This window comes from Capricornis sumatraensis, chromosome 2 (assembly GCF_032405125.1).
Source record: "Capricornis sumatraensis isolate serow.1 chromosome 2, serow.2, whole genome shotgun sequence".
NCBI classification, from domain to species: Eukaryota; Metazoa; Chordata; class Mammalia; order Artiodactyla; family Bovidae; genus Capricornis; species Capricornis sumatraensis.
Window position 1 is genome coordinate 19,764,051 of NC_091070.1, and position 26,891 is coordinate 19,790,941.

The 26,891-nt window shown below is 38.6% G+C and overlaps 1 protein-coding gene across 4 annotated transcripts in view; it reads right to left on the reverse strand.

The window, feature by feature from the left end:
• The window catches only part of SIPA1L1 (signal induced proliferation associated 1 like 1), a 137,006-nt gene that overhangs the window by 76,861 nt on the left and 33,254 nt on the right, over positions 1 to 26,891 (reverse strand). For all 4 annotated transcript variants that reach the window (XM_068963651.1, XM_068963649.1, XM_068963648.1 and 1 more), the window contains exons 4-6: positions 18,160 to 18,334; positions 8,501 to 8,604; positions 5,229 to 5,386 (exon numbers count right to left, since the gene is read on the reverse strand). In XM_068963651.1, the coding sequence (XP_068819752.1) occupies positions 5,229 to 5,386; positions 8,501 to 8,604; positions 18,160 to 18,334 (437 nt within the window). The remainder of the gene's footprint in view (positions 1 to 5,228; positions 5,387 to 8,500; positions 8,605 to 18,159; positions 18,335 to 26,891) is intronic.

Below are 26,891 nucleotides of genomic sequence, written 5' to 3' on the forward strand. Positions count from 1 at the left end.
GATTTTTAGGTAGGGGTCAAGCAGTCTTCTACTGCACAGAAAGGGAAATTTAAGATCTGAGATGTTTAACAGTCTGGTCTGGTTCAAAGTGCTTTCTGCACTACATCATACTAACTCATTTCAACATTTACTACATCTTAACCACTGAATATGGAAATCCTCCTAAGAGGAATAATATATATATGTATATCTACTTCCTAAACATAGCTCCTGATCACAATTTAACATCTGTTTTGAAGATGAGTATTTATTAAAACTACTTATTACAACACTAGTTTTAAAGTTAACAGTAATTCTTTAATTTCATCAAAAAGCAACTTTCAACTGTTAAAGATGTTCTAAAATTTTTTGCCTGAAATGGATCCAAATAAGGCTCATACATTGCAATTAATTAATCTTAAAATTTTGAATTTTGTTAACGCTCCTCTGCTTTTCTCACTTCACCTCCCCTTTATTTCTTGCAACGTATTTGTTGAAGAAACTGGGCTATGTGTTCCAGAGTTGTCCAGAGCCTGAATTTTCCTGAATAAAAACATGTTCTATAGTCTTTTATATTTCTTGCAACTTGGCTTCTCTAGATGTTTGATCAGATTCACATTCGATTTTGGAAAGAGGGATAAGACTGATTCCTAGAGGGGGTTGTGTTCTTCCATTATGAGACACACACAGTTGTCTCTTTTTATGATATTTGCAACCTTTGATGATCAATGTCTAGATCTATCCATTCATTAGCTGTTTAAAAAAATGGTCGTAAAATTTCTGCACTGTGTTTTTATAAATTGAGGCCCTTGGGGTGAATGGCGTACATTTGGTTGTTTGGTCCCAAGTCAAATGACCTTGGATTGCTATGCTTATTAAATCTGTATGTTAAACATGACTCATTTTTCTGTATCTCCCTTATCAGTCATCACTAATTGATGCTTTCAGTACATCCTTGCCACTAAATGGTTCATCTTTCTGATTTGTTGCTTCTAATCTATTCTGTCAACTGAAATCAGACAATCAAGCTCTTTGTAATGACACTAGTGAAATAACAGAGACCAGCAGGCTCTCTTATCAGGTATGAGGATAGGCTTTAGTACTCAGACTTAGTGATTAACTTGAGTTCTTGGCTATGCCTACTATTCAAGGTTAACTAGACTCTGGAATTAACTTGGATTAGTCAGTTTTTCCTGTATAAACAGTCTATTATAGTTCCCAGGGTGGTACAGCACACATTATTTCAGAGTCTCATTTCCATATTCACTATAGGGACTTTTTTTCCCCCTCTCTGCTCTCCTGTTGAATCCTAGAGCCTAGAATACTTGCCTAGCATATTTTGATTAGGGCTGCAAAGAACTAGTGAAAAAATAAATGAGTAACAATAAACTCTAAATTTTACATTTTTGTATATAAATTACTTTGCATGTTGACAATGAGTAAGTTTTCCTAAAAGTCTATTTATATACTTTATATACTGTTGTCTGAAGGCCTAGAATCCTAGGGCCTCTACAGCCCACTAATCTCTCCAACAACACAGCCTTCTTACTGTACTTACCAGTGTCCTTCCCATGTTTATGTGTCCATCTGTACCGCTATCCACACCCTGACTCACAGAATTATTTCTAATTTGCCACTGAATTCCACCATCTGTGCTACACAACATACACTGAATCCTATTTTCCCGGCTAAACGTTCTTTGTATCCTTAGCCTGTATTGACCCCACAATTCTCTACACAATTACAGCAAGACACTCCTTCGAGGAACTAACTGTCCACACTCTGGGCACCAAGTAGATGTCAGTAAATAAACGTTGAGTGTTCACAGTGGAGAAAGCTGGCAACAAGAGACTGTAAATCAGGAAAAGCATTTGAATATCCTAAGTACATCTCTTACAGACAAAATTAAAAGTAGATTTACATAAAATTTGTATAAATTAAATGTATCTCCAACCTTTCCTACCAGAGTATCCCTAATGAAAGAGGTCTATGAATTCATATCCCTAGTAGTTTGGGGGAGGGACTGGGGTATAAGAAAACCCCACATGTATGAAAACTCTTTGAAGATCCACATTTTATCTTAAAATTGGTACAAATTTTCCATTCTATTTCCTAATACGTTTTCATGAGAAAATAAACCTTCACATCCTTTTCCCAAGCATTAAAGACTACAAGCGAGGTACCCTAGTTATTCTGGGCCTATAAACATCTGGCATCACCACATACTTCAGGAAACATGTCGACCCGAATTTGAGAAGGACGGAGAAAAACCCAGGTACCTAAAGTCTTTTACAGGAAAAGCTCACTACTATAGTTCCAAAATTCAGTGTACTGGGTCTTCAGGCAAGCTTGGCAACTAGGGAATTCCAGACTAGCCCATGTCTTGTGAGCTGGGGTGTTCAGGGTCCTCCTGCAAAGGCATCCAGCATCACAAGGTAGGCTAAGAATATGCGGTCTCCAGGTAAGAGATTAAAAATGAGAGAGAGAAAAAAAAGAGCAAGCAAAAATCATGATTCTCAGGCTGGGGAGGAGAGTCTGAAAAGAATAAAATAGATACCACTTCCTCTACCCGTCAAGTATTGAAGAAGGCTCAGACATCTTTCCTCCTTATATCAGTGTATTTAGCCTTGCACTGGACACACTTCAGTGGCTATTAAGCACTGAAAATGTGGCTGGTATAGTCAAGGAGTATTAAATCATATTAAATTTTAAAAACTGTCACTTGATTCAGTTTTCCAAAAGTCTTTTAAAAGTATGTTTGGAATGAGCTATCATGAATGTACTTTTCCAACTGCAAATTTTATGACATCTAAATACATATTATTTCCAATGAAAATTGAGCATCCTAACTGAGGTGAGCTGTAAGTCAAAAATGCACTTGAGATTTGTCTTGGTCCAAAAATATGTAAGATTTCTCAATAATTTTTAAAATTTTAAAATTATATGTTGAAATTATAATATTTGGATATCACAGGTAAATAATATATATTATTGGGTCAAAATACAGTCCATGGGGTCGCAAAGAGTTGGACACAACTGAGGGACTTTCACTTTACACTGGGCAAAAACCTACTGTTAAAATTAATTTTACCTGTTTCTTGTTACTTTAAAAAATATGGCTATTGGAAAAAACAAAATGAATATGTGACTTGCACTGTATTTCTACTGGACAGCAATTCACTAAGACAAAGACCTTTAAAAGAAGAATCTCTTTTTAAAAGAAAGTACATAGCTTTCCATTCCCCAAACATCCTAGAGATGATTCAAAACAGGATTTAGCTTTCTGTCCACAAAGCTGTATGAAATCCTTTGCAGGAATCCAGTACACAGCACGTTTCCATCGCTTGGGTGTAGTTTCTAAACTCAGTTATCCATCCCAATTACAGTTAAATGTTCTACATTAATTCTTTCCTTCTACACCTAACTAACGTAGCTTTTGGAGACCATGTTCTTGCTAAGGGGCTTTAGATCTAGGCTTCCTTAGCTTGAGTTTCTACCCACTGAGTCTAGGAAACTACAGACCTCCTTGGTTTGGAGTTTTCACACAGACTCGGTATCCGAGAAATTCTGGAACAGCCTGCAGGTTGGTAGTAGGGGCAGCAAAGACCCTATTTCACATGGCATGGAGTGAGGCAGCAGGGTAGAGTGGTTAAGAGACAAAACTCTAAAATCAGACTTGGTGCATTCAAACCTACACTCTGCCCAGTACCAGCTGACCTCAGGCAAGTTACCTATTCCCATGCGCTCAAGTTTTGTCATGTGAAAATGGGGATTAAAACAGTACCCACCTCATCAAAGTGTTAAGTCGCTCAGTCGTGTCCGACTCTGCGTGATTCCGTGGACTGTAGCTCAACAGGTTCCTCTGTCCATGTGATTTCCCAGACAAGAATACCGGAGTGGTTTGCTATTTCCTCCTCCAGGGAATCTTCTCGACCCAGGGATTGAACCTGGGTCTACCACATGGCAGGTAGACTCTTTACAATCTGAGCCACCAGGGAAGCCTCCTCATAGATTTTAAAAATTGAATGAGGTAATAATACAAATAAGATACCTAAACTAGAGCTGGGCTTATAACGGGGGCTCATCAGACATAGTTACTGCAGAATAGGGAGGGATGATGGCAGTCAGTAGAAGTAACCTTGACTTGTTCTGTTCTCTGAACTTGCTTGTTCTCCTATAATTAACCTGCCTTACCCCTAGGATTAGACAGTTGTAGATTTCACAACAAACCAATTAGCAGCCTAGGTTGGCCACTTTCTGTATAGATGGCTACATTAAGTAAAAAAGAACTATTCAAAATTAACAAAGCCTTGTCTCCCAAATTTCAGGGATGCAAAACTACAATAAACTTTCATATTCTAAAAGGACAGATTTCTCTTAGGACATTTTACTCATGCTAGACCATCCTCAAAACATCTTCTTGGCATGACACTCACGTCAATCCAGCATCACAGGTTCTTACTCTCTTCAACACTAATCCCCTCCAGGATTCCTGCAGAGGCCACTGCAGGTAGACCTTGAATTCTGTAACTCATGAGACTACATCAATGAGGGACATGGAAACAATTCCACCAAACACTTAATAAAGCCTCTAAGACTGAAGTCAGAAATGTTACAGTGAATCAAGTCAGCCTGAAGCAAAGGTTTGGGTTTTTTAAAATAATAGCAATAATTTAAAAAAAATTTAAACTTCTCTTCCCTACTTATTTGGTTTTCCTTGTGGCTCAGCTGGTAAAGAATCTGCCTGCAAAGTGGGAGACCTGGGTTCGATCCCTGGGTTGGGAAGACACCCTGGAGAAGGGAAAGGCTACCCACTCCAGTATTCTGGCCTGGAGAATTCCGTGGACTGTATAGTCCACAGTCCATGGGGTTGCAAAGAGTTGGACATGACTGAGCGACTTTCACTTTCACTATTCCCTACTTATTATGATCATTCTTCTCTGCTTCTGCCATAGCAAAAGCAAAATATAATTAGCAGTATGAGTAATTAGCTGATGACCAGATGGTGTGGATGAGGGACACCACCTAAGGAGGAGGTGCGAATGGAAACAGCAGGTGTCTAACCAACATGTCTAGGGAATGTCAGTGCCACCAGGTTACGTCATCCTGTGAATTTGGCCATCCGCATGCACAGTTTAAAGGCAGAAATAAATAGCGATAGACTTCCCATTGCCACTTCCGAAGAGCTGGAGGGGGCCTTCGATGTGACCACCCACCAATGCCCATCCAGCCACCTCTGGAGCCATTACCTGTAACAGACACTGTCAGTGCAGGGGTTGTGAACCCTGACGATGACGAAAACATGCTGAAAGTGGGATCGGATGTTTTTCGGGCTGAATGGCTGTGCTCCTGGCTCTTGGAAAACAATTGTTACAATATCATTTCCAATGTGCCGCTTCCGTAGGAGCTAAAAGAAAACATAAGCAAACAACATAAATGACGAAGGTCTGCTTTTTCCTCTTCGATTCCCTTCTGTAATTGTATTTAAAACATTCATATTAGGCAAGGAAATCTACACAGCTATTGTCAATATTTTAGCATGTCTTATCATCTCCTCCAAGGAAGACTATAGAAATGAATATTCAGAAATTTGCGTAAAATACATAGTCCATTCAAATAGATCTAACCAATCTCTAGCATATTACACCAAGTCCTAGCGTCTCCAAATCCTCAGTTTCCATAACAACAGTTTTGTTCCATTTCTGTATAAGAAAGAAACTTGCCACGGGGAAGATTTTTTTAAAAGATGAGAATGGCTGAAGTAATTACAACACAATTTATGTTCTGATTCAATTAGCTTCATTTAAAGAAACGGGGCTAAGATGTTTTCTGATAATACTTTTTGTGGCACAAGCTGAGGATGCAGAAATTAATAATATTCTAACAGTTCTAACAGTTTTATAGCAGGTTAAATTTCAGGTTTAAATAACTGTTTTAATTACAGTGAATGCTGCTTAAGACCACCTTCTGTTTCACATTAAAAGGTGTTCAGGGAAGGCGGCTTTCAATTTCAGACCCTCCGAATGAATCATCCCAGGTCAGTGCCTCTCTGGGAGGGGTCCTTAAGCAGGTTAGCTCAATCTTGTGAAGAAAAACTGAACAAAATTTGTATTAGTCGTATTTATTACACGGAAGCTCCTACCAGGAGGAGAACAGCTAAACACGGCCTTTACATAAACTATTCATTAGAGAAAAACTTGTATTTATAAATCTTAAAGAAAAATTTCTCCAGTGACTTTAACTTATACAGATTACATACCAGTAAAATCAATGATCAAGTATTGGCTGTCGGCCAATATTGGAGAAACAACAGCATTAGATTAGGGTTGAGAATTGGGAGTTAGGAAGTTTGTGAAATGTACTTTTAACCTTAGGAATTTTAAAGCATCCCAAATTATCTTTTAATGAGGCTGTTTACTTCATTTCTAAACATGCTCTATTATCAGATGTGACATAAATAAAGGCTACTCCCTATTGACTGCTAAATAAAATATACCTGTTATCAAAGATTATTAATCTATTCAGGATCTTGAACACATCTAACTCAAACACAATCTATCTATGTATATGTCGTTTGTACATGGAGGTCATTGCTTTTTGATGTATTGTCATCCTTTCTTCAAAATATGGCTTGATATGTTATCTTACTTACTAAACGACCCACACAGAAATAAATCCATCTATCCATCTTGCAATATATTAATGAAAAAAGAGACAAGGTTTATAAATCAATACCTGCAAAAGATTTTAAGACACATTCTTTCTGGTTTTTCTAACCATAATGTAATCTATGTAGATTACAATAAATTCTTTAACTAGAGAATTAAAATTTCTTAATACGCAGAATACCAATTATTTCTTTCATTCTGATTTAGGATGATAATACTTTTGTTTTGACTGGACCCCAAATTGAATCATTTAAATAGCTGTTCACTTAAATGCCCACTAACTCAGCTCAGCACTTTAACTTAAATAAGTTTATAAATAGCTGGATATAAACAACTGCATCTTGTTACTGAATGTTTTACCCCTCCTCCCCCACGTTACTTTTCTCTGCTGAACGTTGGTTAGTCCCTAAGTCCTGTCCGACTCTGCGACCCCATGGACTGTAGCCCTCTAGGCTCCTCTGTCCGTGAGATTTTCCAGACCAGAATATTGGAGTGCTAGCTCCTTTTCCAGGGGATCTTCCTGACCCAGGGATGGAACTTTTATCTCCTGCATTGGCAGGTGGATTCTTCACCACTGAGCCACTTAGGAAGCCCTTCTCCATTGAGTAATCAGGTAGAATAACGCTTCATCTTCCCTTTAAAATCATTTGCTAATGTTTTTAAAATCTCTCTACTGTCTGGTCAGAATGAGTTTAGTATATTTTTCTTAGCACGGTATTTTCCTCTAAGAAATCTAGAATTTGGAATGTGCATAGAACAGTCAACAAACTCCAGATCAGGGAATTTCTCTTAAAATAGGTTTATTTCAGATTTATAGCTGACTCACTGCTTTGTTTCCTAGTCTTGATTACTTTGGGAATCAAGAGAGGTAAGATTTTGTTATTGACATGTGTGATGTAATCAAATTTATGTGACAACGTGTTAGGTTTGATCCCTGTTTTGTTAAATTCTATGAAAGAGGATGTGATTCATTCTGCAGCTGGCCTGTGTTCTGTTAGTACAACAATTGACAATAATAAAATCTATGTCCGTTTGAAGGTCAGAAGTGATTTAAGACTGCTGTGTTTATAAGAGCTATTGAAAGTAGAGTCTATTAGTTCTCTGGGTCTTTTAAGTTTCAACTTGGTATCATTTGTTTTAAAACACTTTCAAAACCAACTACCACCACATACTCTTTGAAACGATACTGCCAGTTTCCATCTTGCTCTGTAACCATCGGCCATTTCTTAGTTTCCACATTTTATCATCTCACTGACTACATTTTAGTAATAGGCATAGTGCTTTTAGATCTTTTCAAAAGAAATCTGTATATGAGGTACACAAATGCAATTGTTACTTATGCTGTTCCCTGAAGGATATGTTTAAAAAAAAGAAAACCAAAAACCATTTCTCTGAGATCCCACTGACATTTATTCTGAACTTTTCTCCAAGTAAGTAGAGGAAACCTCCTTTGAAATCTGAAATGAAACATCAGTACTTTCCTGCCTTGTACACTGGCCTCTTGAGATGAAACTTCACCTACTCATACGTGTTCTCTGTAACCCTGCAGAGTCATCTAATCACCATGACTTCAACTTGCTCTTTTCAGATTTCAGGAAAACCTCAGTCCTCCTGGGTGAAAAGCAAATGATTAATTCATAAAGCCGTCCAGGTGGCTGTTAACCTAGAATTTGTGTCTCTTCATTTGTTTTCAGCTCATTTGCTATTACTTCCACACAAAGTACAAAGCTTCCTGCTGCTGTGACAGGTGCAACATTAAATTCTGGTTTAAGATTTTACAAACTTGCCACTTTGGCTTCTGGGGGAAATGAAAGAACAGTGAAAAACACACAGAAAACACAAGGATCTCTTACCTGTTGCTTGTTGTTAGGTGTGTATGGCAGCATGGTAGAAACATGGAACATGATCTCATAGTCTTTGTATGTTGTGTACAGAGAATGGGTTCCAGTGGAGTCAGCTACAGTTAAAAAAAAAAAAAAAAGAGAGAGAGAGAGAGACAATTGTAAGAATAGGAAAAAACAGCTCATTTAAGAGAGACATCTCAAAAGGGGGGTGGGGACAGAAAATGGTTTAGGATGAAAAGATCCTAGACAAGATCTGGTATAGGAGTTTTTATCCATGACCCCCTTTGGCAGTCTAGTGAGGCCTATGGATTCCTTCTTAGAAAAATATTTGTAAATGCATAGGTATAATAAAATATGGGCTTCCCAGGTGGGCTCAGTGGTAAAGAATCTGTCTGCCAATGCAGCAGACATGGGTTCGATCCCTGGGTGGGAAAGAGTCCCTGGAGAAGAAAATGGCAACACACCCCAATATTCTTGCCGGCAAAATTCCATGGACAGAGGAGCCTGGTGGGCTACTGTCCATAGCGTCACAAAAGAGTTGGACACATCTTAGCAACTAAACAACAACAAAGACAAAATACATAAATTTCAACAGAAATCAATGGATTAAAAAATACTGCTATCAAAATAATTTTAAAATGATGTAATAGCATAAGATTTCTGTAACAAGTTTTAGCAGTAAATCTAATAAATACTATAATTTTGACCTAGTGAAGTGCATAAGCAGTATCTTGAGATACTTCCAACAACAATATGGTATGAAAATACCTATACTTTCTATTGGTAAAATCACAGGTGGAGCCTATACTGCTGTGATTTGTTGCCTAGATTCGTAATTGAAGGTAATGCTAAATTTCAACTAGAGATCAGTGAAATAAATATAAAATTATTTCTCACCCAAGTTCACAGACCCCTGAATTCTGCCCACAGACTTCAAGTTCAGGACCTCTTTTCCAATACTTCTGACTCAAGCAGGAGAACCATTGTTTGACTCTTAACAAACAGATGGAAACTTAACAAGACTGTAACACAGAGTAACAAAGGTTTTATAGCGATGTCTAATAGTTTAAGACTGCGTGTGTCTGTGCTCACTTTCCTTATTAAAAAAAACAACCTTGACCTCCTTGACTGTTATCAAATCAATGCATCTGTAAACACTTGGAAACCAAAGAGAATTATTAACTGTCCAGTTGAAGAGAAGTCTCTTTAGCCTTAAAGGACCTGGACTTACAGGCAAAATGAACGGAAGAGCATTCATTCTGGGTAAACTCAATCCTCCATCAACCATATTGTTGAGGAGCATTTTAAGAATGATGCAGCAAGTCAAAGCCTCTGGCATGTACCATAAAGCAGCAGTTCTCAAACTGGAGTGTACCTGAAGTCACCTGAGGTGCTGCTTGAAAGGCAGCCTCCCATCCCCCATGTCCAGAAATACTGCTCCGGAGGTGTGGGGCTGGGCAGAATGATCTATTTTAATAAACACCCTTAGGGGACTTTAACGCAGTAGCTGCACCGCCCTTAGGCGCTGTTCCAAGAATAGACCATAACAGCAGTTTGCAGAGATTTGCTAAGATATTCTAGAGCCCTGAGTTTCAACCTTGAGCTTCTAAGAGGATCTTAATTTTGAAGAGGGCATAAAATGCCAACAGTTTTAAAATCAAGATAAATGTAGAATAAAGCAAGGACTACTTTTGAAAAACTGCAAAAATATGCACCAAAACGTAATTCCCCAAGAAAAATATCTTCTAAATGTTAATAACCACTACCACAAAAAACTACAAATTAACTACAATAAATCACTGCCCAACTTAAGACAGGTCTTGAGTATGAAGAAGGTATCCATTGTTAAAGACTCTTGATATAAATAGCTCCAGAACTCACAGGCACATTTTACAACTTTCAAGTCAATGTGTCAACCTGACGAGTACTTATGTGTGTCTCAAATCAATTTTAAGCAAAATTAATGAACTAAAAAAAAAAGATTTTTTATTACATTTTGTTTTATATGTCTTTCTAATTCTAAAGGCATTACTGTCATGCAAGAAGAGTGAAGATGACCCTGAAGATAATTTGTTTCATATTTATTGTCCTTTCTCTCTTTCCTTCACTTGGTGCATTTTATACAACAGACGCTATATGACCAGTCTTCTTCTGGGGAGCTTTGAAAATCCCAGCCTTGCTGATAATTTTAAACAGTTTGGAAGCCGTTTCAAAACTTTTAGTGATGGAAACTAGGGTCAAAACAATGAAATTTTCTTCTCTGAGAAGAAAGGAATTCAAAAATCTTGAAATTACTACGTATACAACAGCATTGCTAAACTTTATCAGAGAAAATGGAAAATGAAGGTTTGTTATATTCTCTGAAGAATAAGGCATCGGAATTAAACAGAGTGAAAAGGAAAGAAAATCACAGAAGATGATCATTGCGACAAAAATCTTTTTTCCTCTGGTTGAAAAGAATATGTACTGAGTAATTTCTAAAGGGAAAATATGCTTATAGAAGAAGGCTAAAAAGAAGATAACGCTCCTTCATATGTGTATGGAGCTTTAAAAATTAAAAAATAAATTCAGGCTTCTTATAGGTCATCTTGATAATCACGTGATTTGCCTCCAAATTATACTACCAGTGACTGGTGTGTATCCACTAATAAGGTCAGCCCTCTACACTAAGTCGTAGAAAGTAAAATTTCTAATATTCAAACTAGATGATAAGAAGGCACTGAGTAATTGAGGAATGATAAGAATATTCCTTTCAGCTGCTTTGAAAAGGTGTAGATAAGTGAGACTCCTACAATAGGCACTTCTATTTAAAGACGGTATGTATAGGTTAATAAGTTTGTAGAAGCAGTTTCAGATATGGTTAATGTCATACTCATTCTTGACTTCTCTTGGTGAAAGTCTTTTGCTTTAAGGGGGATAAAATTTGGATGATAAAGGTGGATGTGTACAAATCTGAATCAGGAAAAAGTAATTCGACTTTTACATAATCACTTCCTGGTCACCAACAGATTTGAGTTGAGAAAAGCTAGATAAAGGAAAACAAGCCTAAGACATTTGATTTTGTGCAAGTTCCTAGTTTTAAAATATTTATGACAGGAGAAAATAAATCTCATGAACTAAATGCAGGCAGACTAAGAAAGTCAAAAGAATGAAGAAAGCTTAGGCTTAGTTTGTGAAGGTCCTCGCCCCTGTAGAACACAAATAGTGCACAAGACGAAATCTCAGACAGGCAGTGGGACTGATCATCATCCATAGTTTGAAATACCAATAGAGTAATCATCAGCTGGCTGCTAAGGACCATCCATTTAAAGACTCCAGCTCTCCCTAGTACGTAAGCTTGCCTCAGGGCTTGGGGATGCAGAGGTCAGTGCTTGGAAGGAGCACAGTCAGGAACAAGTACTGACGCCTGGAACACTGGCACGCATTTTAGATGAGACATGCATCTGCCCTTCACTACTGTTTCATCTCCTCTCCAAGTATTTGGGAAAAGCAAGAATCCCATCTGCTCTGGCATCTATCATATTTACTTGCATTTTCTTCAGTGTATCTTTAACCATCATCAGGAGGTGGCTTACTTCACCGAGGATGGGAATAGTCTGTAATACCACCCTTTGCCGTGACAGGAGAATTCACACTGTGTCAGTTCAAGGAATGTGCATGTGTGCACGTGTACATCCCTGGAACCGAAGGTTTCTTAAAACCACTAACATCCTGTGAGAAAAAGATAAGCAATGATGTGGGGTGGGTACTTAAGGAATCAGTCTGTTTTCTACATACAGAGCACTTTGCAAAATACCTGCAATTATCTGGATTCCAACTTGGAAGTAAGACGATCTAAATTCCAACACCTCCAGCAACATTTGCTAAATAACCACAGACAAGTCACTTTACTTCTCTGCCCCTCAATATTCTCACTGTTGTGAGGATTGAAAGTAGTAGCCCATAAAAGATGCTTAAGAAACATGCTGATTGGAGTTCAGAATTTTCTGCAGTTGAGATAAAAAGTATAGCTGCCTTAAACAGGGCCTTTTACATATTTCAATTTCTTGGCCAACTGCATCTCAGTAACACTCAAGAGAAAAACTTGATACTATAACACAGTTCAAAGTTAAGGAGGGAAAAAAACTTTTCTTCATTCATCAGTCTCTACAACTCCAAACGGTCCTTTAAATGTGCAAAGCATTTAAATAATGCCAGTTTTATTCTTTTATTTATCAAAGGTTAAATATCAGAAATACAGGATTTATCTTCTTTATGAAAAGTCTTAAATCTATTCTAAGACCCTGAAACTCAGCGATCATTATAACTTTGCTGAAAAATGGGGGAAGCAACATGCATTCACTAAAATTGTGGCAAATGAATGAAGGCAGAGCTCTGAAGGAATGCTTTTCAAGAGTTTCTAAGTCTCCTGCATGCTGACTTGACAAACGCACCTTATTCAGGAAATAATTTCCCAAATAATAGTCCACACACACAACTAAAAATGAGGGTGGTCTCCAGCTTTCAAATAACAAACTGCTTGGTGGGAAGCTTGTTTTTGTACTTACTGTAGTGGGAGGGGATGGCAATTATCTAGAGGTTATGCCATCCAAATAAGGAAACAAAAAAGGAGAAAAAAATTCACTCTGGAAAGATTTTTCACTGCAGAATTGTTCCAACCCCTGACACAAATGTAGCTTGCTTGCTGGAAGTCCTTATTTATGAAACGGGAAATTGCGACTTCGTACAGAAAATTGGGAATAAGAAGAAATGGTTCAACAGTTTCACCAAACCTTCCTTTCCTTGAGCCTCTCTTTCTTTTGCCAAAACACTAAAATCTGAATACGTGACAAGTGGAGCTATCTCTTTAGATTGTTGGAGAAATTTTAGCCCAAGGGCTCAAGAGAGGGGATGACACAGCCACAAAGCACAGCCCTGGGCTTCACTGTCCTTATTTCTACTTTTATGCTTTCTCTGAATACATCACTAACCATAACACCAGGATATGGCCTCCCCCCTTAATACTTAACCTCGGGCACCCTAGTTAATCCAAAGACGCCTCGTCTGTAAAATGGGGATGACTGGCATCTAGCAGAGTTTGCGGAGATTAAATGAGATGACATATAGAAACTATCTAGGACTTTGGCACTTGGTACAGGACCTGCTCTCCTATTGTAAATAAACAGAAAAATAAACAAAATATCTGAAACAACTTTTCTCCCCTCAAGACATCTTACAATAGGCAGCACTGGATAGTGATCTTGGAGGAAGAAGTATCAAAGGAGATGAGCCTTATGATCCTACCCAGCTTTCTACTGAAAGGTACGTTCAAAACAATCACACAGAGTAGGGATTTGAAGAGAGAAGCCAAAACATGCTGGAGGTCTGGAAGGCTGAGGTGTGGCTGATATCTGCTGGGCACAATACTGAAGAGGAGGAAACGACACAGTGAAAGACGCCCAGAAATCTGCACAGGGGTTCCCTTGAGTCTTGGGCTGAATATTAAGCTGCACAGGCATAGAGTGGGGTTCCAAAAGCCAGGGAAAGAAAAAACATCAGGGTGCATCATGGCACACCACGGTGGGTATAGTAAATAACACTATACAGAATAGCTGAAAGTTGCTAAGAGAGTAGATCTTAAAAGTTTTCATCACAAGAAAAAAAAACTGCTGCTACTGCTAAGTCACTTCAGTCGTGTCTGACTCTGTGTGACCCCACAGACGGCAGCTCACCAAGCTCCCCCGTCCCTGGGATTCTCCAGGCAAGAACACTGGAGTGGGTTGCCATTTCCTTCTCCAATGCATGAAAGTGAAAAGTGAAAGTGAAGTCGCTCAGTCGTGTCCGACTCTTTGCGACCCCATGGACTGCAGCCCACCAGGTATGGTGATACATAACTAAACTTATTATGATGACCATTTTGGAATATACAAAAACACGGAGCCATTATGTTGTACACCCGAAGCTAATATAATGTTGTATGTCAATTATACCTCAATTTCAAAAAAGGAAAGGAAAGAGAAACTATTGGGGAAATAATTACCAGAGAATTGTCAGCCAAACAATTCTCACAGTTCACACAGGGCTGGAAGACATTGAAGTTTTGACCAGCCATAGCAGAGATACTTCGCTGAATATGCTGGTATTCAGGTGCAAGAAAAGTCATGCCTTAGTAAGAGCAATAAATTAGCCAGAGTATAGACTACTCACGAACTGGAGTCAAGACTGCTGGGAGAAATATCAACAATCTCAGATATGCACATAATGCCACTCTAATGGCAGAGAGTGAAGAGGAACTAAAGAGCCCGAATATTGACCTCATACCTGATGTGAAGAGCTGACTGGCTGGAAGAGACCCTGATGTTGAGAAAGATGATGACCAAAGGAGAAGGGGGTGGTAGAGGATGAGATGGTTGGAGGGCACATCTTACTCAGTGAAAATGAGTTTGAGCAAACTCCAGGAGACAGTGAAGGACCAGGAAGCCTGGTGTGTTCCCAAGAGTCAGACACAACTTAGTGATTGAACTACTCTTTTTTTTTTAAACTATGCTTTACAAACGGAGAAGGCAATGGCATCCCACTCCAGTACTCTTGCCTGGAAAATCCCATGGCCTGGAGGAGCCATGGGGTTGCACAGAGTCAGACACAACTGAAGCGACTTAGCAGCAGCAGCAGCAGCAGCATGCTTTAAAAAAGCGTAAGAACAAATAAAGATCAAACTGTTCTGTAACTCACTTTATTGCCTACCAAAATAAAACACCACTATTTAAAGAAAAGGACAAAATCCAGATCCTCAATGATGAAACATTCACAATATCCAGTATCCAATCAGAAATAACCAGACATATGAAGAAATAAAATGTAACTCAAAAGCATGAGAAAATCTGTTAAAAGGAAACCCCAAATGACAGAGATGATGGAACTAGCATGCAAATAGTTTGAAACAGCTATTATAAATACATTCAAGGCTTTAAAGGACATGAACCTAATGAAAAGAACATGGAAAATATAAGATTACTCCCAAAAAAAAAAAAGGGGGGGGGGGAGGGGGCAGAGAAAAGAGAAAAAAAAAAGGAGAGAAAGCCCAAATGCAACTTCTAGACTTGAAAATCACAATATCTGAAATAAAAATTTCACTAGAAATTTCACTAGAAATTTCACTAGATTGACTAACAGCAGATTAAGAAAGACTGGAAGAAAAGAAAACACAGTGAACTTAAAAACATTAACAGGAATTTCCCAAATATAAGCACAGGGGGCAGGGGAGGGGGAAATGTTAAAAATTAAATCACAACTAGTAAGTGACTTAATATATATATAACTGGAGATTCAGAAGATGAGGTGCAGAAAAATAAAATGAGCTTGGCAAATAATGTTTGAATTTGATTAAGACTACAAATCCACAGATTCAAGTGACAACTACACTGTCACATAGAGAGGGAGAGACTTTAGGAACACACGTTCTGGAAAGCATTTTCTCTTTTTAAGCATTATACTGAAAGAGTTTAGCACAATTTAAGATCAGGTAAGGTGTGGCAAGATCATCTCACAGCACACCAAACAAAGTCTCATCTCTGGGTGTGTCATGGCCAGCAGAAGGCTGCTGGGGTGTGCAGGGGCTGGTTGATCCCTATGTCTTTTGGTCTATTATTGTTTAATACCCCCTTCAGTTATGATGTCAATAGTCCTTCTCAGCTGGGAGTAAGAGATAAATATGCATACTGTCTTCTTCAAGCTTTAGAGTGGAAACACTTTCCTACTTTTCAATGACTTTAGGAAATGACCCTCTGAAAGGACAGAAAAGGAACCTGTGAACCCTCCTTTTCAGGAGCTATGCCTCAGAAGGTTACCGGGAGCAATAAAGGAGAGTAGCTCAGTGAAAAGGAACCTGCCCTTGACTAATGTATTGCGTAACTGTAAAATGTGTCACTAGAGGCAGTTTACTAATCAAGGTCTCTGTAGTTATTGGGGCAAAATGTGCAAAGTGCTTAGTTTGCTTATTCCACTCCCTTACATGATGCCACATTGCTTAGGAATGGCCCTGCTACCTACATTTCTCATACTGTCCTTTCATCAAGAGATGGCTGCTGCTAAGTAGCTTCAGTCGTGTCCAACTCTGTGTGACCCCATAGACGGCAGCCCACCAGGCTCCCCATCCCTGGGATTCTCCAGGCAAGAACACTGCAGTGGGTTGCCATTTTCTTCTCCAATGCATGAAAGTGAAAAGTGAAAGTGAAGTCGCTTAGTTGTGTCCGACTCTTCGAGACCCCATGGACTGCAGCCCACCAGGCTCCTCCGCCCATGGGATTTTCCAGGCAAGAGTACTGGAGTGGGGTGCCATTGCCTTCTCCGAAGAGAGAGAGAGATGGCTAGGAACGTGTAAATACACAAATAATAAATGGACTCAATGGACATGAGTTTGAGCAAAATCCAGGAGATAGTGAAGGACTAGGAAATGATAAATAATCTTACCAACCCCGATTCTGACCATTCATTGACAGAATCAAGGCTCTTATTACATTTTCTTCCCAGACCCTTTTAATAGCTCTTTGTGGTAATTATAATTTACATAACACAACAAACTGGGACAATGTGAATGAATTACAGAGTAAATGTCAGAATATCTTGATAGAATTTAAGGGCATATTGAGATTTAATATTTTCTGCAGTCGCAAGCAGAGTATGGAACGTTAAAATAATATTTAAGCGTCTAGGCTATTTATGGTTTTTCATAGGCTCTCTTGCATGTCGTTTCCAAGTTGGCAACAGCAAAACCATGGCAACAGGAAATTCTTCCCTGCAGTGGAGTTTATGAATGCTTCTCTGTTTTCATGACTTGACTCCTTATTTAATTTCCTGTACAGAAAATCAGAGTGATTACTATAGACTGCAATACAGATGTGCTAATCCAAAGACCTTCTCAAAGAAAAACAGGTCACAGGTGTCTATGGATGGATATTGAGATAAAATTTAAAATTTGCTTCCACACAGACACACAGCAGAAGTCAACATACTCTAGATATTTGAGAACCTAACTCTTTTATTAACCACCTGGGAAAACGGAATGGACAAACCTCTATATTCATGAGCTGTTGATAAACAGACTGCTGCACTAGTGTGATTTTAATCAACACATTTTATGAGCCAAACTAATACCAAAGCTAAGAAGCCTGTTTGCTTGGAGATTAAGTTAGACTATGAACAGTAAAAACAGAAAATAAACAAAAACATCTCAAGACAGTAAAATATGAAAGTGATTAAGAAAACCCTACAATGGCTGACTACACAGATATGGACAAGGATTATGAAACGCTTTAATGAAAGTCAAGACTTCTGGGGCTTAGGATCAGATGGTTGTTAAGTTGCAGGAGTTTTTAGTCAGTCTAACGTTCAGCTAAATACAGTGAAGCTTATGTAACACTATCCAGGAGGAATTCTGCATCATCTCCATCCATTGCTTCCTATCTTTCACACTTCTGATAACACTACTTGTTTTTACATTCCAGTCCTAAATGCTTTGATTATGGTCTTCAATTGTCTTAAAGCCAATCGTCCGAGACTGGCTTCCTCTCCCTCATCACCAGCAGTATTCTACAGTTAGTGGCAGTGTTGTTTTACGGGTAACTTAGCAGGCGAACATCAACACAGCAGGAAGACAATAAGCCTGGTAGGAGGGTATAAGTATTTCTTACTTTTGGTGTCAAGCTGCGCGCGATACTTCTCAAATCCTTTGAGCCGAACGCGTTCTCCCAACAGCTGGAGGAATTCCTCAAAGGCTGGGCCGGCTGATTCATTGTTGTACATCTCTTCTTCCGTGCTCTGTCCAGCTTTGCAGTACATGATGCCTACTTTCTGCTGATAGTTCAGCTGTGAAGGCAGGTGATACAATGCATATAAATATAGGCAGATCCACTCTGCCCACTTAAATGCTAGTAAGTCCTGTAGGCCATATGCCCATCAAGTAGCTAACCTCTTTCTTCTCTTGAAATCTGCTTTTGTTCTTCCCCTTTTAAAAAAAAGGAGGCCTTATGAATTTAATAGTAAAGGTCTATTTTACAAAAGATGCCTCTAGGAAAAAAAACCTTGTTTTACAACACTGTGTTAGTTTCATGTGTATAGCAAAGTGATTCAATTACACACACGCATGCACACACGTTCTTTTTTAGGTTCCTTTCCCCTATAGGTTATTACAAAGCATTGGGTACACTGTGCTATACAGTAGGCCCTCCATGGTCACCTATTTTATATGGTCCTGTGTATATGTTAATCCCAAACTCCTGCATTCATTCCTCCTCTGCTTCCCTCTTTGGTCACCATAAGTTTACCAAACAAACTATGGTAAATAAACAACCAAGTTTATTTTCTATGTCTGTGGGTTTATTTCTTTTACAAAAATATACTTTAAACTGTTTTGCACTAAAAGCCCATTAAAGTTCTTTTAAAATTTTTGGAGGTAAAATTGGAAAAGACTTATCTCCCAAGGCCATTTTTCCAATACACTAAGTTATAAACCTTGGTTATACCTCTGTGACAGCATGAGCATCATCAACACTGTACTTTTCAAGTTATTTTTCTAAACGATGAGTCTCTAGATAGAAATTTTAAAAGGGGCCCTCATATGGCAAATCACAATGAAAACAAAGCATTCAAGAAATGTAAATATAACATTAACCAAAACATTTATTCATCATTGAAAAGTTTAGTCATCCTATAAACAAATTTTTAGGATTTAGTTCATTTTTTTGTATGCCACATGCAGTTAAAAAAAGAAGAAGAAAAGAGTAAAACCTGCCACATGCCACTGGTAGTTGGGCTCCTTCAAAGGTCTGAATGTGACTAATAGAAGGGAACTCCCACAGGTGGAGCCTTCATCTTGGCTTTCCAATTAAGCTGAGTATCCTATTAAGTCTCAACAGTAGCGTAGGCTCTACGTCTGTTACAAAAGAAGCCCTTAACACAGCCAGCTCCTTACTCTCTCCCTGCAGGGAGAGCTACCAAAGAAAGGAAGCAATCTGGAGAAAGGAAGGAGCTTGGAGTTATTTGCTATTTGGCTCTGTGCCTCCCAGATCAGCCTTCTCATGCAACAATGTAAAACTTGTTCAGTGGAAAGCATCTCAGTGACCCTGGATTTGTGGGTGGCTTTTTAAACTTCTTAGATAAAGGTCTAGGATTTCACTGTGCCACATTCAAAAGGACTCACTTATTTATATATACAAAAGAGCTCACTTTGGAGAGAAGATAAGCAAGGAAACTTCCCCCAAACCAGTGCAGGAGCAGAAGGCAAACACAATGAGACAGTGTGCTGCCTTCTTTAGGCGGGTTTCTCATATTCTGGTGACTCCACCCGCAGACAGAACAGACCGATATTTGCTTGTTGTCAAAGGAAAGCTCCTTTAGAAGGATTTGGAAATTTGTTAGAATGTCAAATTTCCTCCAATTTGAAATGGTGCCGAATGTCAGTGCTCCATCCTTGAAGGTGACACTATGACTGTACCCTTGATTTCTGCCGCAATGGAATCAAGGTAGGTGTCATTCTCTGAACTCAGGTTCCGGGAATCCTTAGTTAGCAACCTTGTTCCCTGCCCAGAACATGAGTAGTTGTAAAGGAGTTATATAAGTATAATAAGGAACATTTCAAGACAAATAGCAACTGGAAATGGAGTTAGAGCTATGGTTTGGGGAGGGCTTGAATTGTTATGATGTTATATAAAACAGGATTTTTTTGAGACACAAACACATCTATGAATAGATAATACTTTCCTGCAACGATTAGAATAGTTATGATGATGCCAGAAGCCATCTTGGAAACAGGCTGGGTTTATCCAACTGTTTAGGATTTTGCTTTTGGATATTCATGGAGTCATGCTCTACAATTCCATGCCTGCATATCAACTCCATATCAACTGTTTACATGGAGCACTGAGGGAAGTGTTTGTATTGTAAAAAGCGATTATGGTCAATCCAACAGGACTAAGGTTCTGTTTGAGATGAAAGTGTCTTTCAACAGCCACCAAAAGTGATATGGACTCCCACACCTGGGAGCAACAGTATTCAGGGCTGCTCTCCTTCTCATAAAATAGGCACTTTAACACAGAATCATAGAAGCAGGTACAGCAAAATCTGGCTTATACAGCCCAGAGTTCCTGGAAATACACATGATATAGTCAGGGCCCTCCATCAATAGAAACAGGTTTGAATTACCAAGTTCTCAGAGACCTCTTAAGAAGTTCTGAACTTTCACCTCTTCTTCCTGACGTCACAACCAGAAGGCAGCACTGGGGGTGGCACAGATCGTGAGAAAACCCCCCATGTCGTCCTTTCTTACAAGACCTTTTTAAATTGTCTGCTTTAATAGAGGGATTTAAAACTTTCCCTGTGAACTGTCTCATCATCTAGCAGTGCTCAAAGTGTGGGTCAGGAACCCTTGAGGGGTGCTTGAGCTTTGCTCTGGGGCAGTTAATTGGAAATAATCTGATCCTTTCAGTTTTTCCTTTTAAACTCACAGGTCTTATCAGAGTACTGTTTAATTTGAGGATAATCCTTTTCCCATTATTGAGGGAAAGTCATTCTAAGATTTTACCCAATGCCATGGGAACTATGAGGTTTTCCAGGGTGCCTGTTGAGAGCAGACACTGTTCTCAGCCACGCAGAGGTCTGAGGATTTGCCTCGCTCAGTCTTAGGGTGGTTCCTACCCTGGCTGCAAATACTTTCCTCAAATACTCACATTTACTCTGGCGGCTCAGATGGTAAAGAAACTGTCTGCAATGTGGGAGACCTGGGTTTGATCCCTGGGTCGGGAAGATCCCCTGGAGGAGGGCATGGCAACCCACTCCAGTATTCTTGCCTGGAGAATCCCCATGGACAGAGGAGCCTGGCAGGCTACTGTCCATGGTGTCACAAAGTGTCGGACATGACTGGGTGAGTAAAGCACCAGTATCCAGCTCAGCAAATCCTTATCTCCCTGGACTCACATCTCAGTCTTCACTCAGGGAGACCTCTGGGCTTCGACTGGGTGGCCCCTCCTGGTTGAGCAGCCTGGGAACTCAGGCTGAAAGCTGGTGTGATTTTTACTGTTCATTTGGTTCCCACTGTCCTTTGTTGCCTGACTCCAACATCATAAAAACCACTGTTTCATTGGTTTGCCTAGTTTGTAAAAGTTGTTTCAGATGGGAAAGTAAATCTAGTTCTTCTCTTTTAATCTTGGCTGGAAATAGAAATCTGCCTCCATTTCAAGCCATATAATTTCTGGACAGTAAACTGCATCTGTTTGAGGCATACGGTTTAATGATTTCTAACAAACCCACACTCAGTCAAAATACAGAACATTTCTTTCATCCCAAGCCCCCTGGTTCCCATTTGCTGTATATGCCTGTATCAACTGACAATCACTGCCTCAGACGATCACTGTTCCATTTTTTTCCCACTGTAAATCTGTCCGTCTACATTTTTAAAGACTTTTCAGCATTCTAGAAATGTGGTTTCTACCTTTTATGTTTTACAGCTCAGGAAATGGTTAATTTTAATCCAATTGTCTTAATTCTTCTTTGAATGTACTTTTTCCTCTGGCTATTTTTAGATTGTTCTCTTTTTCATTTAATTTCAGCAATTTTTACTACAATAGACCTATATCTGACTTTCTTTGTGTCTACCCTGCTTATCATAGGCAGAGTTCCTTGACTCCGTTTTGTGTGTGTTTCATCAGTTTTGGAAACTTCTCTAGGGGTATTTCTTCAGACATTGATTATGTCTCGAAATACTGCTTTAATTTCTCTTCCTCTTTTCTGGGAATTCCATTACACATATGTATTCACTGTGGCCCACATGTCTTTCAGGCACTTTCCTGTATTTCTCATGTTTCTTGTCTACATTATTCAATTAAACATTTTCCGGTAACTTCAATTCACCATTTTTCTCTTCTGTTGTGTCTAATGTGCTCTGTAAAACATTTGCTGCGATTTTTAACTTCTGGGGTTTTCTTTTTTCCCCCTCCAGTTCTAGAATGTCAATTTGATTTTTTAAAAAGCAAATCCAAGTTCTTCAGTGATCCTTGACCTCTGATTTTTATTTCTGCAGGTCCCATGAAATCAATGAAAACTCTAAACAGTAGCCACCTAACTTTTAATCTGTACTTTGGCCACACTTTAGCCCCAAGCCTCTTACAAATCAGCAAATGCCCCAAGAAAAAATTGCTGCAGAATGATTTAATGTTGATGAATCCAAATTTCTCAATTATTTCTTTTCTAAACCAAGATTTTGATATTATATCTAAGAACGCTTCACTAACCCTTAGGTCACATATTTTCTTCTATGTTTTTGTCACAGATTTTTAAAGTTCTACATTTCAACCTATGATTCATTTAAATAAATTTCTGTATAGTGTGTGAGGTTAAGTTCATTATCTTGTCTATGTAATTGTTTCAGCACCTTTGTTTGAAAAGCCTGCCTTTCCTCCACTGAATATTTTTATACCTTTGTCAAAAATCAGTTGGATATATTTGTGTGGGGCTGTTTTCGGTTTCTCTATTTCATTTTTTATTGAAGGATGATAAATGGTACTGTATTTTATTTTCCATTTCCCCATGTTCATCAAAAGAGATCCAACCGACGTCTGTGAGTTGATGCTGAATCACACAACCATGCTGGACACAGCCTGCAGTTCTAACATGTCTCGGTAGATTTCCTGGGGTTTTGTACACAGACTATCTCGTTACCTGACATAGGCACACATTCGTGTTTTCCTTCCCTTTATCCACATGCCTTCCTCTTCTCGCCTTATTGTACTTGACTAGACCTTCCAGCACTACGTTGAATAGCAACGGTGGCTGTATACATCTTTGTCTTTACCTTTAAGTCTTTAATCAACTGTGATGTACGCTGCAGGGATTTTATAGGTGTACTTTGTTTTCTAATCCAGTGGAAGAAGTTCCTCTTATTTCAGTTTATACTGTTTGTGGCCATTATGGTTTTCCTCATCCCAAGATCCCCAGCCAGTCTGCTTCCTTCTTTTCCACCTTTCAGATTCACGTTGGCTTCATATACAGTAGTTGTACTTAGCAAATGCATCTATTCCATGCTTCTAGAAGCAAAAGTCTAAATCTATTTTTTAAAAGCACTGATTATTCTTAGCAGGTAGACTTATCTGAGGCAAGTTATTCTGCCATTAGATATGAAGACCTTACTCATTCTTTAAATCCTCACGATTCATATCGACAGCATTTACTTTGGTTTGTTCTTCATAAACATGATAACTGTTTTAACTACTTTCTAAAGATTTATCACTGTACTGTCCTCCAAAAGAATGCAAAGAGATTAGAAAAATTCAGTGTTGGGAGTGAAAAAAATGCTAATTAGAAACTTTATCCTCATTGGAATTTACTAACAAAAATCAAACTGCTTTAAAAAATGACATATGGATACTGGGAAGGAAAATCATTTTTTTAAAAATCTGTCCGAAATGCTGTCAAAATTATTTATATACATGTGCACAGATTCTATTTTTATCTTTGACATAATGTAAAGGAAATATTCTAGACACACATTTTATATTCTATACACATATAAAGGAAATATTCAATAAACACATTCTATATAAATATTCTATAATAATATGTTTTGTAAAAGTTCTCACAAAATAGAAAGCTTCATACTGCTATTAAATTGATGATTTATGTACTTGTATTGATTTGATATTAAGATGAATTTCGGTTATATAGGAATAGGCTCTTCATTGCAGCACTGTTTGTAACAGTAAGACTGGAATCCATCTAAATGTCTATTAATAGAGAAACTGATTAGATAAACTTTGGTACAGCAACTAAACAGAATATTATGCAGCCATAAAAACAATGGGAAAACTTCTTGTGTACTGACATGGAAAGATCTTCAAAATATATTACTAAGTGAAAATGGAAATGCATATGGCATGCTATATTTTGTTTAAGAAAAAGGGAAATAAGACTACATATGCATTTTTGGTGTATCTGTATAAAGAAACATCAGAATACATAAGAAACTAATAAAAGCGGAAACCAGAGGGGAGAAGACAGCTGAGAGATAGGAACAGGGTAGAAATGGGATCCTTCAATGTAAACACTTTGATTTTTGGCTCATGTGAAGGTATTATTAATAGCGAAACTAGCTTTTTATTTTAAAGCTGAATTTAAAGCACAATTCAGTTTAAAATCAAGAAGACTGAAATATCTACAATCAGTTCCTCAGTCTTTTTGGATTGTGAACCAAAGAGTCCTTACTGCAGGTCTTAGCCATGCTGAGTTCCTTCACTATAAACTACAGTCCTACTAAGCCAAACGTCTTCCAAATACTACTGCTTTCAGTCATTTAATCATAAACCTTACCTCTAGAAAGGATTCCATTCAGTCACCCACCTATCAGCCTCAGCCAGGCAAATAGCATGGATGAACCCATGCAGAGTAATCATTACTTGTGTGCAGACAAGAGAAAGAGACCAATGCCATGGGCTTCTTTCCCTGATCTGATGACTGTCACGTATATTTCTTCCTGATAATGTACATATGGAACCAATCTGGTGGCCTTCTGAGCTTTACACATGCATTAACTGATATCGTAACCTAGAAGATCAAAATTCCAGGAGTGTTTGTTGTTTTGCCAAAGCTTCATTCATAGACAATGTTGTTTTCCCTACGGCTCATTCTTTAACTCCAGATGCCTGAATCAAAGAGAGAAGTGGCTGGTCAAACTCATTTATCATCAATAAAATAATGCACCAGGGCAATGAACAGGCTAAGTCAGCAAAGAATTTCATTTATTCCCTAAACCAAAAGAACAGCACTATTCATTATCAAATAAAGATTGCTTTTTTTCCTTATATCTATTCTTGAGATGTATATTGCAGACCTAATTAGATATGATTATTTTACCCCTTTAACTTCAATAATTTGAAGGGCAACATTTTAAAGAACAGAGAATCCAATAAATGTTTTCATTTCTTTGTATTTTCAATAAGTATCTAGAAAAACAGTGGAGATATTGGTTTAGATAAAATCACTACTATGTACATGAAACTTGACATTTCCTAATGAAAACAGGTCTTCCAATTTTCTCTACTGCAGACTGGCAATTTTACTTTAAGTTCTATTCTGATCTTGGGTTTTGCATGTTATACTTAATATTAGGCTCTGCAGCCGGTAGCAATAAAACCTGGAGCCATATTTCCAGTTTCTTCTCCTACTCAAGGGGACAGAATGGGAAGATGGGGTGTAGAGTGTATTGGGTAAGAAAGCAGACGCTGGAGTCTGAAATGTTTGGATTTAAGACCTGCCTCCAGCATATCCTAACTGTGATCTGGTGGGGGTCCTTCACCCTCTTTGTGCCTCAGTACTCTTATCAGCAAAGCAAGAATAATAGCATATATATCAAAGGATTCTAAGGATTAATTAAAATAAATCATGTAAATTGCTTCACAGTTCCTGGCTTAGTCACTGCTCAATAAAAAAAATATCTATTTTTATAACTGCCTGACACTCCTGCTCAGCGGGATTGCTCGCTGTCCCATACCCACATCCCAAGCTCCTATCCTGCTGTGCTTTGTTCTCATTGTTCTGAGTCTAGACCACCACATCGCTTATTTTCTGGACCGATGAAAGGTCCATTTCATCCTGACCCATCTGATTAATCGTGACTTGGCCCCACTGGCTTGTTTGTTAACAGTTCTGTTATTACACTCATTATATTAAACCCACCTTTTATTATAGCAATTTATGACTTTGTTTCCTTCATAGGTAAAGACTGTGTCTTACTAGCATACAGTATTTATTAATAAAAATCTGCAAAGAGTGGTTACTGAACATTTACTGGATTTGAAAAGTTATGCTTTTTACTTATAAAAGTAAGCACGAGGTATTATACTATCTATAACAGCAAGATGCTTATAAAGATGAAATGAGATAAAGCATGTAAATGGCTGCTGCTGCTACTGCTGCTAAGTCACTTCAGTCGTGTCTGACTCCGTGCGACCCCATAGACGCAGCCCACCAGGCTTCCCTGTCCCTGGGATTCTCCAGGCAAGAACACTGGAGTGGGTTGCCATTGCCTTCTCCAATGCATGAAAGTGAAAAGTCAAAGTGAATTCGCTCAGTCGTGTCCAACTCTTAGTGACCCCATGGACTGCAGCCCACCAGGCTCCTCTGTCCATGGGATTTTCCAGGCAAGAGTACTGGAGTGGGGTGCCATTGCCTTCTCCGATGTAAACGGCTACTAACGAGTGATTATTTTATCATCATTCAGTGTTCACCACGTGCCTGGCATTGCATTAAGTGCTCTGCACGTGTGATATCCTTGAAACAGGGCCTGGAATAATGATCTTTCACTTTCTTTTCACTTTCAATGTCACTTTCACTGCTGGCAGAATGATCTTTTCACTCCGTTGCACGGAGTAGGTGAGAT